The sequence below is a fragment of the Pristis pectinata genome, chromosome 19, assembly GCF_009764475.1.
Source record: "Pristis pectinata isolate sPriPec2 chromosome 19, sPriPec2.1.pri, whole genome shotgun sequence".
Lineage (NCBI taxonomy): Eukaryota > Metazoa > Chordata > Chondrichthyes > Rhinopristiformes > Pristidae > Pristis > Pristis pectinata.
This window is the reverse complement of record NC_067423.1, coordinates 43,566,597-43,586,557: the sequence shown is the minus strand read 5'-3', so window position 1 is coordinate 43,586,557 and position 19,961 is coordinate 43,566,597. Positions and strand designations below refer to the sequence as shown.

The 19,961-nt window shown below is 43.5% G+C and overlaps 1 protein-coding gene across 1 annotated transcript in view; it reads right to left on the bottom strand.

Annotated features, from left to right (window-relative positions):
* Nucleotides 1-4,227: 4,227 nt before the first annotated feature.
* Nucleotides 4,228-19,961, bottom strand: part of LOC127580254 (lamina-associated polypeptide 2, isoforms beta/delta/epsilon/gamma-like) — a 35,228-nt gene continuing 19,494 nt past the window's right edge. Inside the window, exons 4-6 of the mRNA XM_052033411.1 lie at nucleotides 19,409-19,488; nucleotides 12,665-12,744; nucleotides 4,228-5,755 (exon numbers count right to left, since the gene is read on the bottom strand). Coding sequence (XP_051889371.1) covers nucleotides 5,473-5,755; nucleotides 12,665-12,744; nucleotides 19,409-19,488 — 443 coding nt within the window. The 3' untranslated portion in view covers nucleotides 4,228-5,472. The remainder of the gene's footprint in view (nucleotides 5,756-12,664; nucleotides 12,745-19,408; nucleotides 19,489-19,961) is intronic.

Below are 19,961 nucleotides of genomic sequence, written 5' to 3'. Positions count from 1 at the left end.
GCACAGCCGGCAAGTACCATTCAGTTCCACATTCATCTGGTATCCGGCTCCAGAATATCGGTGTCGACATTAAGGCAATTAAAATAACGTGTGCACGAAAGCTCAGGCTTCTCTCGGAAAGTGCAGGGAGGGTGCCAGTAATGGCTAGAACAAACACTGGCAGTACTTGTCCCAACAGATAGCACGGCAGCATGAAATGAGCTCGTAGCAGAGATAACGCGACCACTTGGGGACATTTCGAATCGACTGTCTTGAGTCAAACTGGTGAAACTAATTCAGAAATTGAGCTCCCACAGTGGATTCCGGGCAATTTCCTGCAGCAACACGGAAGGGGAAGCAGACCATTTTAGACCTTGTGAAATGTGACAGAAAGGAATGCACACGAGTTCCTCTAGGGTAATGCAACCGCAATATGATGTTCTCGGTCTGGGAGGCAAACTATACTGAAGCAAAAATCTTGCACTTAAAATCAAAAACGAGGGGCTGTGGTAAATTATGACATTTAGTTAAAATGTTTGCCAATTCAAATAGTGTCCACAAATCAATGAATTCTATTTGGAAATAAAAATCACACAGGAAAACAGATCCACCCATTTAAAAGAGCCATGTAACATAGGAAGGTATCAGCCAGGTGAATGAGAGTGTTTCAGGAAGCACCTATGAATGTTCAAGAACCAGAAGAACAAGATAGAATAAGTAACAACAGCTGCAGCAAGAGAAGCGGAGAATGTGGTAGGTAGCTCAGGCAGCACGTTGTGGAAAGAGGAACCAAGTTAATGTTGATGAATTCATCAGAACTGGAATAAAGTCGAGATACAAGTTTTACAAAATACAGGAAAGAAAGAATTAAAGGGGAGGACTTTGATGGTTATGGGAGATTAAATGAAGATAATAAGTATCCTACACTTCGCAATACAAGTGGGAAAGGAATGCCCTGTGAATGTGGAAAAAAGTATGTCATGCGATTGGAAAAATCATTCCTGAAAACTGCACAATGAAGAGGTTATGGAAGGTCTGTGGGATGAGGTGAGCTGTCAGGAATATGCGTCAGATTGAGAATGCCGGTTGAATACATTTTTAGTTTAAAAGGTTAGCTTTGCAGTGAGAATACCTGCGGGATGCATCCTGGCTACAATGTTGATGCCAGGGCAAACCACGTTTCAATTTGACTCCAGGCAACAATGCCAGCCTGAAGCAAGCCATCAGTCGCGAGGTGGAGCAGTTTAAACACGTTATTGATGTACAACAGGATTACACTCGGGTGGACAGGTGTTCCCGCAAGGTGGTGAGCACAAAGGATTCCAACGCAGTAGACTGCGGATGTCACACCCACACTTGGAAGTGGTGAAGTCCAGCTGATAAAAGGTACACGACGGCAGGATCAGGGTCAAAGCAGGCCAGCCACACTAGTACCGACCTGCTACCACCAAGAATGGAAGACACTGAAGTCCACATCAGACTGACATCAGTTGTGGCAGGAGGCAGTGATGACCTGACACGTCCCAAACTAGAGGAAAAGGTGCGAGACGGGATCTGGAACGATAGTTCATCCATCCAAGAACCTGAAGGAGCTGTGCCAAAGCTCAGTTATTTTGGATGCTCTTTCAGTATTAAAATGGATGCAACACATACGGCCTACATACAGGCTGTTCCCGGGTGACGGATGCCCGCCTTATGGACACCAAATACGAACGAACTCCTGTACGCACGTTCCTACATTCCTACAAACGGCAGAGCTAGTTTCCTCTTCTGTATCAGTTATGTGTACCTTTACTGCCATTCATTACAATACTGTGGAGGTATGGTTACCACAGCGTATGATTTTTTTTGTCTTATTTTCTGTACATCTGTAAAAACTGAACCCACTGGTTACCCAGGAACAGCCTGAATCTGTCTCCTTGTTCAGAAACTGTCTGCTTCTCTATGTGGAGAAGGCACACAGCAGAGAAATGATGCATGTCTAAGGAAGTTAAACTAAATGAAGTGCTTTTGTTTAATAAGTAACTTCATTAGTTTAACTTGTTGGTTATTCTTCAGTCCTCGAGTGATGTTGATACAGACATGAGGAACTTTTATTTTGGTGTGATAAGGGAGAGAGACTGATGTATTTGACACAAGTTGAACTTCTAACCATACATCCACCCTGATTAAAAATGCACAATAACAGTGTTCAACATTGTGAAGATGTCACTCGTACCTTTGTTACTTCGACCTATTTTCACCTTCTCCTAGGTTGATCCAACCTTCTTCTCATGACCTCTACCACATTGCCCCTTTCACTCATCGCACTGTTGCTCACTTCGGCTGATTTTGCAATGATTTTACTTGTTTTCAAGGTCTTGCCTCTCCCCATCACTGCAAGTTACTCTAGTGACAAGTCTCCACGCTACCTGCATTCCTCCATAGAACCATAGAAAACTACAGCACAGAAAACAGGCCATTCGGCCCTTCTAGTCTGTGCCAAAACATTATTCTGCTAATCCCATTTACCTGCCCCCAGCCCATACCCCTCCAGACCTCTCTCGTCCGTGTATCTATCCAATTTACTCTTAAAAGTTAAAAGCGAGCCCACATTTATCAAGTCAGATGGCAGCCCATTCCACACTCCCACCACTCTGAGTTCCCTCTAATGTTCCCCCTAAACCTTTCCCCTTTCACCCTAAAGCCATGTCCTCTCGTACCTATATGACCAAAATGATTGAGCAGCCCCAATTTTAAATAATTAGAAACAAGTTACCATGCAATCCTCTCCTTAAATTTCCCTCTCATTTCCTGCATTACTTCTACAGGTGGCTTTATTACCAACTTTGTTTTTTAATGTTTTTTGTAGCTGTGACACTTTACTCTGCGTTCTGTATTGTTTTACCCTGTACTACCTCAACGCACTGTGTAATGAATTGATCTGTACGAACGGTATTCAAGACAAGTTTTTCCACTGTACCTCGGTACAAGTGACAATAATAAACCAATACTGGGACCAAAAGAGACAAAACAGGGTTCAGGTCCAACAAGAAGAGAACCAGATTAAAAGATCACAAGGGTAATAAACTCAGGATTATTCAAACCACATTTATTTCCAACAAAAAGGAACAAAAGTAGAATGTGTGCCAAGGATGTGTGAGAGAGAAGGGGTGTCATTTCATGAACAGAAAGGAGGCAGGAGTGGCTGCACTGAGGGAGGATGAAGGTCCTGTCTAAATGCAAGATGGCTGGTAGAATGAGCTTCAGACAAATAAACTGTAAAAAGGGGAAGGCTTTGGTTTAAAACCGCAAATGAATAAAGTGCATGGTCAGGAAAAAAAGCACCAAGGGTAGCCCAGACCACAAGTCAATGCTGAAGTTCAGACAAAAATAAGGAAATAGATTGAACTGAGATGCAATAGAAGTCATGTAAATGACATTAGGACTCAAAGAGCTAAGTTTCAAGAAGGGTTAAGGATTGCAGAGGATACTGAAGGCATGATTGCAAATAATGGAGGAATTAGAATTTGAATGTGCAGGGGTACAGAACTACAGGAACAAACCAATCAACCAATCATGGAGTCATTGAGCTCAAGTAGGTTAGATGAAATGTCAGGGGGTGGGGGGGGCGGGGGGCAGAATTTTCAATGTGTTGCTGGACCAGTGGCCAATAACTTTACCAATGAAGAATCCTTTGCTTGATTCATTTTAGTTAATAATATAGATTTTGACAGAGACCAGGTTGCCGTTCAAAAAACAAGTATGTCGATGTTTTCTGTAAGATTTCAATACAATCTCCCTCCCCTTGACCGCTACCGTCAAATACGTGAGCAGTGTCACACAAATCTATCTCCTCCAATAAGCCAATGATCTGGACTTGGAGCTTCATCACTAGTCTTTCGTTGTTGTTTGATTAATGTCATAGAAACTTGTGAGATCTGAAATCCATCATCAGCTTTGTTAGTTTACCAACACAGCCTTGTTGATAGCTATAAAACATAGGCTCTGTTCAATGAGGATGCAGACTTTCAGAGGAGTCTCTCCATTCCTCTACTGTAGCTGCGCCTCTTTCACGGTACCAGATTTATAGATGATTTTGCAGATAAAGCTGCTCTCCACCTTTAGTTATTGAAACCTCCTGGTTATATTCAGGATTTTGTTTTGAGCAGGGGGTACTCATCAAGGATGTCCTTAACCCGCTAGCCTATTTTATATAACCCACCTTTGGAATAAAATGGAATGCAGTTTAGGAATGAAGACAAGTACTTGTATTGATAATCATTTATTCCCTTAGATCACATTATAACACAATGACATTTCATGACAATTCTACCTGTACAAAACTGGCCAAACCTAAAGCAACAAGAGGCTCCAATGTAAGATTACGGGCCCTAAAAACTTCACAGATAGGTTAAAGCTAAAACACAAGTTTGTAACATTGGGTTCTACAAAATAGTTGGCTAAGCCAAAGCATGCTGGTCAAAGCAGCATCAACCAAAATTTGTGGGGTATTTCCCCAATCCTCCAATGTAACCTGAATGGAGAGCCTGGAGTACAAGCATAAACAGCTTCAGAAGTCACAGCAAACGATCAGGGAAGTCCCCAAGTGTGTTGGAATGCTACTGCAGCAGTGAACGACCTGCTAGTCACTAGTTTATAGAAAAGAAAAACGTTAGGAAGATGTATACAAATACCATTACCATCAATATTCAAGTCATTTTACTTCAATACAAACATACAGCATTGCTAACACGAAGATCTCCTAAAAAGACATTTCAAAATTAAAATTCACATCTATTTTCAACTGTAAATATGTATTTTCTAACAATAAAACAAGGAAAATATCAGTGAAGTTAGCATGAAAAATATCTAATGTCACAGAGCTTATATGCAAAGGCTCATGATACAATTTGCAGTACTATCCAAATTCTGTGAAAGATACCATGTCTTTCAAACTTATGCAACAGTTGTGCTTCCAGCTATTTTAATCCTTATACCTGATCAACACAAAGTCTACATTATCCAACATCAGTTACTTTTAGAAAACTAATCATGCTTAAAGAATGCCCTAACAGTATCTTAAAAAAGTACAAAAGATTCATAGTTACTGACTTCATATACAATCCTTATTGTTGACTACTTAAAACTGCTACAGACATGCAGCGCGAGTATCAGTGTACATTTGTTACCCTGAATGTGCCAATTGTACCATGACTGATTGGTTTCTTTAAAAAAAAAATTGATGTTTAAATTTAGAAAAATAATTTACCAAAAAATCTGAGGCTTTAAATTTCAATCAAGTGATCCTGAAGTGCAGAGACCTGAAAAAGTCCATTTCTAAAGCAGTTCAGCTGCGCCGTTTCCTTTTCTGTCACATTAAGAAACATTTCTACACGACTGATTTCCTTCAGCCTCTTAACCCTAACCTGACTACTCTGGAACAACAATAGAACTGTTCGTTCAGACCTGGATGAGGACATAGCCACGGTTATGTTTCTTGCACCACCCAGCTCACTGAGTGCCAGCCATTTGCTTGGGGGCCTCTGGAATCACATGGAATGGGTTGCCTTTGTTGGTTTCCATGGCCTGATACACCAGGAATAGGAAGAACGCCACGATGAGGAGAACCGCAATCTGGACCCAGATGGGCACGGAGCGTTGGCTTTTACTCTTCTCTGGCTTGACCTGTGCCAGCGGCTGGACTTTGGGCACGGGCCTCCTTGGAAGTGCGTCCTTGTACGTGAACTCAACTGGCCTCCCAGCAGCCCCTCTGATTGGTTTACGGCAAGTGGCACTGGAAGAAAATCATGTAAATAGAGTAAATTATGCAATATTTTAAATTTACCAAAATCTTAAAACTTTAAAGTAGGCACTGCTTCTCAGAAACTACTTGGGGGGTGGGGGAGGTGGGTGTGGTTGCTGGTGCGAGATTCCCTCCTGGTTGTGTGGTGGCTCAAGGGTTCCAAAGAAGCAATCCAACCTGTGCATCAGTACCAACTGGACAGAAAACCCCTGAATTATGGGGATGAACAATCAATATTCCAATCCATGATCCCCATTCAATAACTCCCACTGGAAATGTACAAGTGTGAATGATGAGTAATGGCAGAACTATTCTTGGCAAAAATGATAACAAAAAGAAAAGGCATGGAGTCTTGCGGCTACGTCAGAAGACAACAGGCACCCGAGGAACTGTAGCCAGAGGGGAACGGAAAGAAAATACATGGATGAAGTGGCAGACTGCTTTATAACCATATGTGTATATTTGCCGCAAGGACTACAACAATTCGAAGTGGAGATTCAACTTTTAGAAACTATATTCGGAGGAAAAGATGATCGGTCCCTTGGAGAATAAAGGAAAGTCTGCACCGATTTGTTAAAGGCAAATCTTATTTGACTAATCTAATTGAGGCTTTGTTGAGCTAACAAAAAGTGAAGTGAACACAGTGGATGTAGTCACAAGCCATTTGATAAAGTTCAATACAAAAGGCTGGTTAGAAGATTGATGCACGAGGAATAAAAGTGGCAGCTAAGAAATAGGCTTATATATGTATAGAAAGCAGAGGGCTGTTTTTCATGGATAATGGTGCCAGTTTAATGTTGGTTTAGAACTCGGTGTTAAGACTATTGCGATCTTTATGACTAAATGAGAAGAGTCACTACCATCTTTATGACTTAATAACTAAACGTGAGCAGGGTAAAAATTCCAAAGCTTAAAATGACAAAATTCTTGGAACTGTGGTAGACCGTGATAAGGAGGGTAATGGACTTCAAAAGGACATAGACCGGTGGAATGGGTAGACACATGGCAGACAAACACAGCGGTGATTCATTTTGGCTGGAAACAGGAGACAACATAGATAAGGTGGTGCAATTCCAAAAGGAATCCAGAAACAGAGACCTGGGTGATTGCGTGCCTAAAGACAGAACACATTGAGAAAGACCTTATAAAGTATGTATAAGTATCTCACGTTCCACACATAGAAGCATTGAGCAAACAAGAAAATTAGGTTGAATCTTTATAAAAGGCTGTTAGGCCACAACCAGCGCACTGAGTCCAGTTCTGATCATTCCACTGGAGGAAGGATGTGAATGCCTGAGGAGAGTGCCTGTGGCAAGGCAATCTACTATGGCATGTGGATATGAGGAAAGACGATGTGCTGGAACTTTTGATAAACATTAGGGTAGATAAGTCACTGGGGCCAGACAGGATATATCCAAGGTTATTACGGGGAGGAGATTGCTGCGCCTTTGGTGATGATCTTTGCGTCCTGAATGGCCACAGTAGTAGTGCCGGATGATTGGAGGGTGGCAAATGTTGTTCCTTTGTTCAAGCAATGGAGTAGGGATAATCCTGGGAATTACAGACCAGTGAGTCTTACTTCAGTGGTGGGCAAATTACTGGAGAAGATTCTTAGAGACAGGATTTATGGGCATTTGGAGAAGCACAGGCTGATTAGGGACAGTCAGCATGGCTTTGAGAGGGGCAGGTCGTGCCTCACGAGCCTGATTGAATTCTTTGAGCATGTGACAAAGCACAATGATGAAGGTAGAGCAGTGGATGTGGTGTACATGGATTTTAGTAAGGCATTTGATAAGGTTCCTCATGGAAGGCTCATTCAGGAAGTCAGGAGGCATGGGATCCAGGAAAACTTGGCTGTGTGGATTCAGAATTGGCTCGCTCATAAAAGACAGAGGATGGTGGTAGATGGAGCGTATTCTGCCTTGAGGTCGGTGACCAGTGGTGTTCCGCAGCGATCTGTTCTGGGACCCCTGCTCTTTGTGATTTTTATAAATGACTTGGATGAGGATGTGGAAGGGTGAGTTAGTAAGTTTGCTGATGATACAAAGGTTTGTGGTGTTGTGGATAGTGTAGAAGGTTGCTGTAGATTACAACAGGATATTAATAGAATGCAGAGCTGGGCTGAGAAGTGCCAGATGGAGTTCAACCCAGATAAGTGTGAAGTGATACACTTTGGAAGATTGAATTTGAAGGCAGAATGCAAGGTTAATGGCAGGACCCTTACCAGTGTGGAGGAACAGAGGGATCTTGGGGTCCACATCCATAGATCCCGCAAGGTTGCCGCACAGGTCGATAGGGTTGTTAAGAAGGCGTATGGTGTGTTGGCCTTCATTAGTCGGGGTATCGAGTTCAACAGCTGCAAGGTGATGTTGCAGCTCTATAGAACCCTGGTTAGATCACACTTGGAGTATTGTGTCTTGTTCTGGTCACCTCATTATAGGAAGGATGTGGAAGCTTTAGAGAGGGTGCAGAGGAGATTTACTAGGATGTTGCCTGGATTGGAGAGCATGTCTTCCGAGGATAGGTTGAGCGAGCTAGGGCTTTTCTCTTTGGAGAGGAGGAGGATGAGAGGTGACTTGATAGAGGTGTACAAGATCATAAGAGGCATAGGTTGAGTGGACAGTCAGAGACTTTTTCCTAGGGCGACAATGGCTAACATGAAGGGACATAATTTTAAGGTGACTGGAGGAAGGTACAAGGGGGATGTCACACAGAGTGGTGGGTGCGTGGAACACACTGCCAGCAGAGGTTGTGGGGGCAGATACATTAGGGACATCTAAGAGACTCTTAGATAGACACATGAATGATAAAGAAATGGAGGGCTATGTGGGAGGGAAGGGTTAGATAGATCTGAGAGCAGGATACAATGTCAGGACAACAGTGTGGGCCAAAGGGCCTGTACTGTGCTGTAATGTTCTACATTATACTATGCAGACAAAGCAGATTAGAATCATCCCCCTTGGAGCTGAAAAAGTTGAGATGGAGATTTGAAAGGTGTAAAGTCTGAACAGATTTAGATAAGAGTACACTGAGGTAAACTTCAGCAGTGGGTCAAAGAACAGATTTAAAGTAACCGGTAAAAGATCCAGGGAGACAAGTAAAATGCTTTTGCAGCAAATAATTATAATCTGGAATGCACTGCCTGAGGTGGATGCAGATTCAATTGTAGCTTTGAAAAGGAAACTAGATAAATATTTGGAGATAAAAATGTGCCAGGGGTTTGGAGGAAATGGGAGTCTCTGGATTGCTCTACAAGGAGCCGGCACAGACTGTAGGAGACAAATTGTCTTCTCCTATGATGTAGTAATTCTTTGTTGCTGATTATGCATTTAGCAATTTAAAAGTAGAATCATTCTAACTAATGAATACGTACAAGAAAATTTAAAAATAAATTCAGCAAGAAGACATCGTGATTGCCCAGAAGGTTAGTAAACATTCAAAATAAAATTAGTTAAATATTTAAGAATGAAAGCTTTGCAAAGCTATGGGAAATGAGCAAGGGATTAATTGTGTAGCCTCACACAAAAAACCTCAGGGATCATCTTGCAGTATTATTCTGTAATTCCATCAGAGAATATTCTTCTACTGGACTCAGAGGTAATAACTTCATAAAATTTGCTCGACAGTTCACTCATTTAGCGGAATCTTAATAAAATGGAGAGGCAGGGAGCAGGAAAGAACAAGGAAAATGTGAGTGAAGGGGGTCAGTCATGCCTTGGAACACAGCACATTTCCATATAAAATTCTATCCTTGAGTTGATCTCAGTTGGTTGAATTACTTTAATTTCATACAGAATCCAATGGCTCTACAAGATGGCGAAAAATCCAGTTTGAGCTTTGCACTAAAAGATTGCAGGCAGATTAAAGTTGTTGCTGCCACCATTGGGGGACCTGATGCACTGTAGGTGATTTGCAGGCACTACACGGTATATTAAACACATTATGCTGTCTCCTATACAAACACTAAACAGACGTGTAATAATTGTGGAGACAGCTAATAGCTCCTCAGTGCTTCTTCCTGCTGAGGCAGGGAAACCAACCTCATCTGCACAACACTCTTCAATGTACAATATTCTTTGGGGTTACACCCACAGAAGATTTTCTTGTCCACGTCCACAACCCTGCATCTTTGTTGTCATGAAAGACTGACTAAACTTCCAAGCTCAATGCAAGGGTATACGTCATCACACAGAACTCACATTTGTACACTGATTCACACCTCCTCAGCAAGAATTTAGATAGACTGGGCAGAACAGTAGCAGATGAAGTTCAGTGTGGGGGAGGTGCAAACTGAAACATTCTGGGATTAAGACTGATTCACCACAGTACATTCTAACGTGTACTAGGAAATATGAAGGAGCAGAGATAAAGGCCCAAATATAAAGTCACTAAAAGCTTGTGGACAGGTGGGATGTTGACCTTCACAGCGCTGAAATAAAGGAGAGAAAGCGGCAGTTATTTGAAGCTTCAGTGACCTGGAGTACCGCATTCAATTCTGGGTACCACACCTCAGTAAGAACATCCTAACTTTGGGGTAGAGGCGGAGTGCAGATTCACCAAAACAAAGACTAGGGTTCCTGATCCTTGAGTCTAGAGATTAGACAGAAACAATTTCCTCCAGTAGCAGCGGGCCCAAAGCAAAAGGGAAAGCCCCAAAATTGAAAATTTAGAATCACAGAAAATTACAGCACAGAAACCAGCCCAGCAGCCCACCTCATCTGTACCAACTGTGATGCCCATCTGTAGTAATCCCACTTGCCCACATTGCGTCTGTATCCCTCTTTACCTTTGTTTCCAAATACCTGTCCAAACACATTTTCAACATTGTAAACGTACCCATCTCCACCGCCTCCTCTGGCAGCTTGTTCTAGATACTCACCATGTAGCCCTCAGATCTCCTTTAAATCTCTCCCCTCTCATCTTAAACCTGTGCCCTGGGAAAAAGATTGTTCACAAAAGATTGACCATCTATTGTATGCAAGCTCCTCATAATTTTATATCTACAAGGTCACCAGTCAGCCTCCTACGTTCCAGTGGGAACAAACCCAGCACGTCCAATCTCTCCCAATAAGCACAGCCCTCCATTCCAGGCAACATCCTGGTGAATCTCTCTACACTCTCTCTGTTGTTACTACATCCTATAGTGTGGTGACCAGAACTGTACACAATGCTCCAAGTATGGTCTAACCAGTGTTTCGTACAACTGCAAAACGACACCCCATCTTTTACACTCAGTGCCTTGGTGTATGAAGGTCAGCACACCAAGTGCCTTTTTCACTTCCCTATCCACCAGTGTTACCACTTTCAGGGAGCTATGGACTTGCACCTGAAGGTCTCTCTGTACATCAATGCTTCTAAGGTCCCTGTCATTTTACTCTATACATCCTACCAGAATTCAACCACCCAAAGTGCATTACCTCACAGTTGTCTGGATTAAATTTCATCTGCCACTGCTCAACCCAACTTTACAGCTGATCTATGTCCCGCTGTATCCTTCGGTGTTATCTACGACTCCACCAATTTTTGTGTAATTTGCAAACTTACTAATCAGACCATTGAAAACTAACCATATCATTGAAAAATGACTAGTAGATTTTTATAAGACATAGGTACTAAATATTGTGGAACACAGACAGGTGAACTGTGTTAAGCTACAGATAAGCTAATAGTAGGACAATATTAGAGGAACTGAATGGCTTACTCCAGCCAGCTGTGTTGCAGAAGTGGTTTACAGTAATGTTTTTGACACAGCTTCTGTTATCCTGTCAAACAGTGAATAACCTGGCATGTTTACATAATACACACAAGTATACACACCACACACTCGTGCCCCACTGGTAACTGTATACTAAGGAAATCAAGAGTCAAAAGGTCAAAACAGGTAAGCAAATAGAACATTTAACTGCTTTAATGCTCAGGGAATCTAAATGCTGTGTATATTCCTACATGTTCCATAAATCAATTAATTGAAGTGACTTTTTGCTTGCTGACAAATTTGATTATAATGGAAATTCAATCAGCAAAGTGCAGCATTTCAAACAAAACTACATGACAGCAGTTAATTTATCTAACTGAAACAAATCATAAGCAGCTTCAGGCATTTCATCAAAGCAAGCCAGCTGACAGCATGCAAGTAATCATACCTATAACCTGACTGGTTGCATCACGGTCTGGGACAGCAAATGAAACGGGCAGGAACACAAGACTGCAGAGAGTAGTGGACTCAGCCCAATGCATCACAGACACATCCCTCCCCACCATCGAAAATATCCAATATGAGGTGCTGCCTCAAGAAGGCAATGTTTATCAAAGATCCCCACCATCCAGGTCACGCCATCTTCTCGCAGCTACTGGGGGTTCAGAAGCCTGAAGTTCCACACCACCAGGTTCAGGAACAGCTACTCCCCTTCAACCAACCTGCACAACCCTAATCACTACCTCAGCGTAGCAACACTACGACCACTTTGCACTACAATGGACTTTTTTTTGTTCTAATTGTGTTCTTTCTTGTATAATTTTGTATAATATTCTTAATTTGTTTTTCTTGTGAATGTTGTCTCTCTAATGCTATGTGCCTGTAATGCTGCTGCAAGTAAATTTTTCATTGCCTCCGTGAGTACACGTACTTGTGCAGATGACAATAAACTCGACAACTTGAACGAGATTTATTTGACTGACCCTTCAAGTCTTACTATGCTATATGCCACATTTCTACAAATGAAGCAAGAAAATTATTGCACTCATTTACTTTCAAAACTTCACAGTACTTGGATGGGAAGAATTGCAATACAAATAATGCACTTCCGGCAGCTGTTGAACCATTTTTGGCGTGAGCGAGTGGGCACCCTTGAAACCAACTTGTGACGGAGAAGATAAATAGAGCAAGGAGGCCAATCCTACCTGATCCCTGTGGGTGCTGGTGCCTGATTGGGGAGCACTTCTTCCAGCAAATTGTCCTTCACCACTTCTTTTTGCTCCACCTATAAAATGAAAACTTGGCATAAAACTTTTGGTGCTGGTATTGGTTTATTATTGTCACTTGTACCGAGGTATAGTGAAAAACTTGTCTTGCATACCGATCGTACAGGTCAATTCATTACACAGTGCAGTTACATTGAGTTAGAACAGAGTGCATTGATGTAGTACAGGTAAAAACAATAACAGTACAGAGTAAAGTGTCACAGCTACAGAGAAAGTGCAGTGCAGTAAGGTGCAAGATCACAACAAGGTAGATCGTGAGGTCAGAGTCCATCCCACTGTATAAGGGAACCGTTCAATAGTCTTATCACAGTGGGGTAGAAGCTGTCCTTAAGTCTGGTGGTAAGTGCCCTCAGGCTCCTGTATCTTCTACCTGATGGGAGAGGAGAGGAGAGAAGAGAGAATGACCCGGGTGGGTGGGGTCTTTGATTATGCTGGCTGCTTCACCGAGACAGCAAGATGTAAAGGCTGCAACATGTGACACAAGACAAAAAGTCAGAGAGGGATGCAGTTAAGGAGAGACTGTACCACAGTACAGGAATTGGTAACATCCCTGTTTCTGCCTTTGCACTTGGCAGGACTGCTGGTTATGTAATATATTGCAGTCCAGTAGTTCCCCTGCTGTGTCCCTGCATAAAACATTTATCCAGACCTATAGAAGTTACGTCCTATTCAACTCAAACAAGGCAATGTACTACGGGACCAGTGTTAGTCACAACACTTGCAACCGGAAGACAGCTTGGAACTTTAGCACTTTTCTGCAGCAAAACACACATTTCAAAAAGCTGCATAAATGTATTATCAAGACGTCTGGAAAGATGCAAACACTGCTGGTTAAGTAGGTGGATGGAGAGCCGGGAGGAGTTGGTGGACAAGAGAAAGAATGGGCAGAGAGGAATGAGAGGGAGAATGGGATTGCTTGGAGATCTGCCAGATGATTGGTCTCAGAGTTCCACAGCTGTATGGCGCAGAAACAGGCCCTTTGGCCCATCACGTCCATACTGACCATTTTGCTCATTTGCACTAATTCCATTTATCTACACTAAAACCGTATTTATCTGTGCATTGCCCATTTAAGTGCCTGTCTAAATGCCTCTTAAACTGAGTAATTGAATCTGATTTCACCACCTCCCCTAGCGGTCCATTCCAGATATTAGCTACCATGTGTAAAAAAAACTTGCCCTCAATCCTCCTTCCCCTTGGCTTAAACTCATGCCCTCTTGTTTTTGACACTCGTACCATGGGGAAAAAGATTTTGACCATCTACCCTACCCATACCTCTTAACCTTACGTACTTCTATCAGATCCCCTCTCAGCCTCCTTCAGTCTAGGGAAGACATGAGCAGCCAGTCCAATCTCTCCCCATAACTGAAGTCCTCCAATTCAGGCAACGTCCTGGTGAATCTCCTCTCCAGCACAATCACATCCTTCCTATGGTGTGGGTGTTGCACACAATACTTCAAATGCAGCCTAACCACTGTTAGGCCAGTGACCAACCTCCTATGTCACAAGGAAGTATGAGAAATGAGTATTAACGTACAAAAGTAACACACAACGCTGGAGGAACTCAGCAGGTCAGGCAGCAGCTATGGAGGGAAATGAACAATCAACGTTTTGGATCGAGACTCTTCATCAGGACTGGAAAGAGGGGAAATAGCCAGTATAAAAAGGCAGGGGCAAGAGGTGGAGCAGGAGCTGGCAGGTGATAGGTGGATCCAGGTGAGGGGGCGGGGGTGATAGGCAGGTGGGTGAGGGAGGAGAGCGGGAATGATGCAAGAAGCTGTGAGGGGAGGGGTGGAAGTGACAGAGGGCTGAAGAAGAGGGAATCTGATAGGAGAGGACAGTGGACCATGGAATAGAGGGAGGGAGGTGGGGAGGGGAACCAGTCAGAGGAAAGTGTGGGTGATGGGCAGATGGAGAGAGGAAAGAGAGACGGTGATGGGGTCCGGTGGCATAAAGGAAAAGAAAGGGAAGGGACAGAGGGGAGTGGTTACCAGAAGTTAAGAGAACTTGATGTTCATGCTAAGGCAAAATACGAGGTGCTGTTCCTCTGATCTGCATCTAGCCTCAAATTGGCAGTAGAGGAGGATGAGGACAGACATGTCGGTGTGGGAATGGGAAGTGGAATTAACGTGGCTGGCCACCGGGAGATCCCGGCTGGTACGGCGGATGGAGCGAAGGTGCTCGACGAAGCTGTCCCATAATCTGCGTTGGGTCTCACCGATGTAGAGGAGGCCTCACCGGGAGCACTGGACGCAATAAATGATACCGATGGACTCACGTGAAGGACTGCCTTACCTGGAAGGGGTATTTAGGGCCCTGAATGGTGGCGGCAGGTCTAACTGTGCAGTTGCAGGGATAAATGCCCGGAGGGGGATCAGTGGGGAGAGACAAGCAGACAAGGGAGTCATGGAGAGAGAGCAAAACATGCAGAAAGCAGAAAGGGGAGGGGAAGATGTGCCTGGTGGTGGGATCCTGTTGGAGGTGGCAGAAGTTGTGCAGAATGATATATTGGATGAGTATGCTCGTGGGGTGGTAGGTGATTACAAGGGGAACCCTATCCCTGTTATGTCAGCGGGGGGGGGGGGGGGGGGGGGTGAGAGAGAGATGGGGTGAGGGCAGATCTATGCAAAATAGAAGAGAAGGGGGCGAGGTCTCCATCAGTACCAGTAAGGGGTGGGGTGGGGGGGGGGGGGCAACCCTGTCTTCTGAGAAAGGAGAACATCTCGGATGTGCTGGAATGGAAAGCTTCATCATGAGAACAGATACAGTGGAGACAGAAGAACTGAGAAAAGGGAATTGCGTCCTTGCAAACGACCAGGTGAGAAGAGGTGTAGTCAAGGTAACTGGGAGTCGGTGGGTTTGTAGAAGATGTCAGTGGAACTATCCAGGGCCCTTAACAGTCCTTCCAGGTGAGGCATGCGAATCCGGTGTCATTTATTGTACCTGGTGCGGCTTCTTCTACATCAGAGAGACCGGACACAGATTGGGGGACCGCTTTGCTGAGGACCTTCGCTCCAATCTGCCATACCAGCCGGGATCTCCTGGTGTCCAGCCATTTTAATTCCACTTCCTATTCCCACACTGACATGGCTCCAATGGCCAGGTCGAGGCTAACCCAACAGACAGCCAAGTGCAGGAATAAACAGATCTTTCTCAGGTTGGCAGGTTCTGACTTGGGGGCACACTGCAGGAATTTGCACCTGGGGCCCAGCTACCTACCTACCTACTTATTACATCACAGGAAGCCATTCAGCCCACCAGGTCCATGCTAGCTTCCAAGAAAGCAATCCATTCAATCCCAATCTCTCTTTATACTTCCCTGAATCCCTGCAATTCACGGCCATGCATGTATTGGTTATGTGGGATTTTATCTCTCTGAGGTACCAATTTATCTCCTTTTGATTGTGTCTCACCTACTTCCACTAATTGTACTTTGTGATAGGCAATTAACCTACTAGCACTACTTTAGGAAGTCAGAAGAAACCCATGGGATCATGGGGAGAACATGAAAAGTCCACACAGATAGCACCCGGTCAGGATCAAACATGGGTCCCCAGAGGTGAGATGTGGCAGCATTAACTGCCAAGCCAGAACACAGCATACAAGTTCACAATTTATACCAACAATTTGGTCGAGAGGACCAAATGTTGTGCTTCCAAGTTCACTGATAAACAAAAAACTAGATGAGAACAAGAGTGAGGAGGAGAATGTAGAGAGGTTTCAGGGGTCTACAGACACACCAAGTGAGAGGTCAAGAACATGGCAAATGGAATATGATGTGGGAGAATGTGAGGCCATACACTTTAGGGCACAAAACTGAAAAACAGAGTGTGCTATTAAATGATGACAGATTGGGAAATGAAAATGTTCCAAGGGAATGAGGTGCTCTTGCACATGAAACTAATGTGCAGGTGCAGCAAGCAATTAGGAAGGCAAATGAAAGGTTGGTCCTTATTACAAGAGGATTTGAGTGCAGGTGTAAAGGTCTCTCACTGCAAATATAACTGAGCCTTGGTAAGACCACAACTCGTGTACACTACACGGTAGTGGAGCAGTTAGCGCGACGCTATTACAGCGCCAGCCACCTGGGTTCAATTCCCGCCACTGTCTGTAAGGAGTTTGTACGTTCTCCCGTGTCTGCGTGGGTTTCCTCCCACATTCCAAAGACGTACGGGTTAGGAAGTTGCAGGCCGGAAGCGCGGCGACACTTGCGGGCTGCCCCCAGAACACTCTACGCAAAAGATGCATTTCACTGTGTTTCGATGTACATGTGACTAATAAAGAAATCTCATCTTACAAAAGAAAAAATTGTCAGAGGGAGTGCAGTGAAGATTCATCAGACTGGTTCCAAGGTGGCAGGTTTGCCATACAAGTAGATTAGGTCTGTAGTCCTGGCACTTTTAAAGATTGAGAAGTAATCTCATCAAAACCGATAGAATTCTTACTGAGGTTGACTAAGTGATGAGAATTTTTTTCATTCAAGGTGATATAAATCTTTAAGAAATGACCATCCAAAGGAGCCACAGGGGTCTGGTGTTCAAAACAGAGATTGATAGATTCCTTGATATATGGGAATGAAGGGATAACAAAGAGAGTGCAGGAAAATCGATAGAAGGTAGAAGGTCTTGATGAATGGCAGAGCAGGCTCAAAGGGTCAGATGGACTTCTCCTCCCCCCGTTTCTTATGTATGCATGCCCACTTGCAGACTGACTGCATGCCCAACGGTCAGAAATCCATCAGTGGATTACAGTGTAAATAATCTATCAGTCGCTGTATGACATGTTTAATAGAATTAATAACATAGGAGAAGCTAAATATAAGAGCACTCTATTAGACCAAGATGAAGCAGAGCAAGAGAAAGCTCACATGAAGGACTAGTGGAACCAAGTGGGATCTTTAAGTACTGCAGATTCCATGTAAATTTCTCAGGTTACCAGATAGCATTCAATAATATTCCTCTGGTATTCCTGAAGTTAATTTAACTAAAACAAGCAGATGAGAGCTTGTTAAGAGGATCACACAAACCAATTCACTGTTCACATGCTGAGATCACCACATCTTGGCTCTTAAGTCCTGTTACATCATGTTTTTACATCAATGCAGCCAAATACCAAATGTGACAACTCCCCAGTTCTGTGAAAATACCCTGATATAATTACAGAACTCTATCAAAGGCAACCATCAACTTATGACTTACACTCTATGCAGCAAAATATCACATCTTCAGAGAGATTCATCCATGTCGACCAAGATGCTTATCTATGCTAATCCCATGTGTCTGCATTTGGCCCATATCCCTCTAAGCTTTTTCTATCTATGAACCCGCCCAACTGTTTTTAAAAGTTGTAATTGTACCTCCTCTGGCATCTTGTTCCATATACCTACCACCTGCATGTGAAAAGATTGCCCCTCCAGTCCTCTTTAAATCTTTCCCCTCTCACCTTAAACCTATGCCCTCTAGTTTTGGACTCCCCTACCCTGGGGAAAAAAAGATTATGACTATCTACCCTATCTATACCCCTCATAATTTTAAAAACCTCTACAAGGTCACCCCTCAGCCTCCTTCCCTCCAGGGAAATCAGTCCCAGCCTGTCCACTCTCTCCCCACAAGCCCTCCAGTCCAGGCAACATTCCTGTGAATCTTTTGTGTACTCTCTCCAATTTAATCACATAAATTTCAATTAAATAGTTCAATTCAACGTGGACGACAATTTTTGAAACAAATTCATGCAAAATAGTTAAAGAAAATTCTATAATTTCATTCATAGTTTGCACAGGATGTGAAACTCGGACTGCACACAAAATAATCAACTGCTTGGCCCTGTGTACATTCTACTTAATTTAAAATAATAATAGTAAATCTTTTTACTGCTCTAAATTCTAAAATAGGTATTAGAGCATTAATTTAGATCCAAAGAAACAGAGCTCAGGAATAGCCACAATTATGCTTAAAATTCTACTTGGGGTTGTGACAGTAAGATAAGACATAGGAGCAGAATAAGGCCATTCAGCCCATTGAGTCTGCTCTGCTATTCAATCATGGCCAATTTATTTTTCCCTCTCAACCCCATTCTCCTGCCTTCTCCCTGTAACCTTTGACACCCTTACTAATCAGGAACTTATCAACCTCCGCTTTAAATATACCCAATGACTTGGCCTCCACAGCCGTCTGTGGCAATTCCACAGATTCACCACCCTCTGGCTAAAGAAATTCTTCCTCATCCCTGTTCTAAAGGGACGCCCTTCTATTCTGAGGCCATGCCCTCTGGTCCTGGATTCTCCCACTACAGGAAACGTCCTCTCCACATCCACTCTATCCAGGCCTTTCAATATTCGGTAGGTTTCAATGAGACACCCCCCCACCACCATCCTCTTAAACTCCAACAGGTACAGGCCCAGAGCCATCAAACGTTCCTCTACGTTAACCCTTTCATTCCTGGGATCATTCTTGTAAACCTCCTCTGGACCCTCTCCAATGCCAGCACATCCTTCCTCAGATATGGGGCCCAAAATGATCAAGGTGTTCTGACAAAGGGTCTTCAACCTGAAAAATCTAACTCTGTTTCCCATTCCACAGATGCTGTCTGACACCTGCTGAGTGCTTCCAGCATCTGCAGTTCAAAATCAAAAGCGTCACAGAATAATTCTTCTAAATCACTTACCCGACTGCAGTCTGTTTTCCTTTGCCTGGTCACGGGGGTCTTGGTTTTGCTTGGAAACAGCTCTTTTGCCACAATTACCTCTAAATGTTCAGAAAACATGAAGGAATATTACACATCAAGTTTAAGAATGGCTCTTCCGTCACAAGAACACTTTTAGTGTATAAATGGGCCTACAACATAGGTGACACCAAATTCCCAAAGCTGACCTTACTATCACACGGGAGGAGAAAATGAACAGAACCTTAGTAAGGTTCCCCTGCACAAACTCAATGTCCCAATTACAATACAACGGTACAGCAGCTAGTGCCGTTGCCTCACTGTTCCAGGGACTGGATTCAATTTGCCCTTGGATGTTGGGTGTTCGCCCATTTTCTCCGTAACCCCATGGGCTTTCTCCCACATCCTAAAGAGGGTGTTGGCAGGTTAATTGGCTACTGTAAATTGCCTCTTAGTATTGATAAGCAGTTGGAGAATCTAAAGGGAGTTGATACGAGGGAAGGAAAAAGAAAGTAAATTGCGGGACCAAAGGGAATTAAGCGGAGGGGGAAATGGG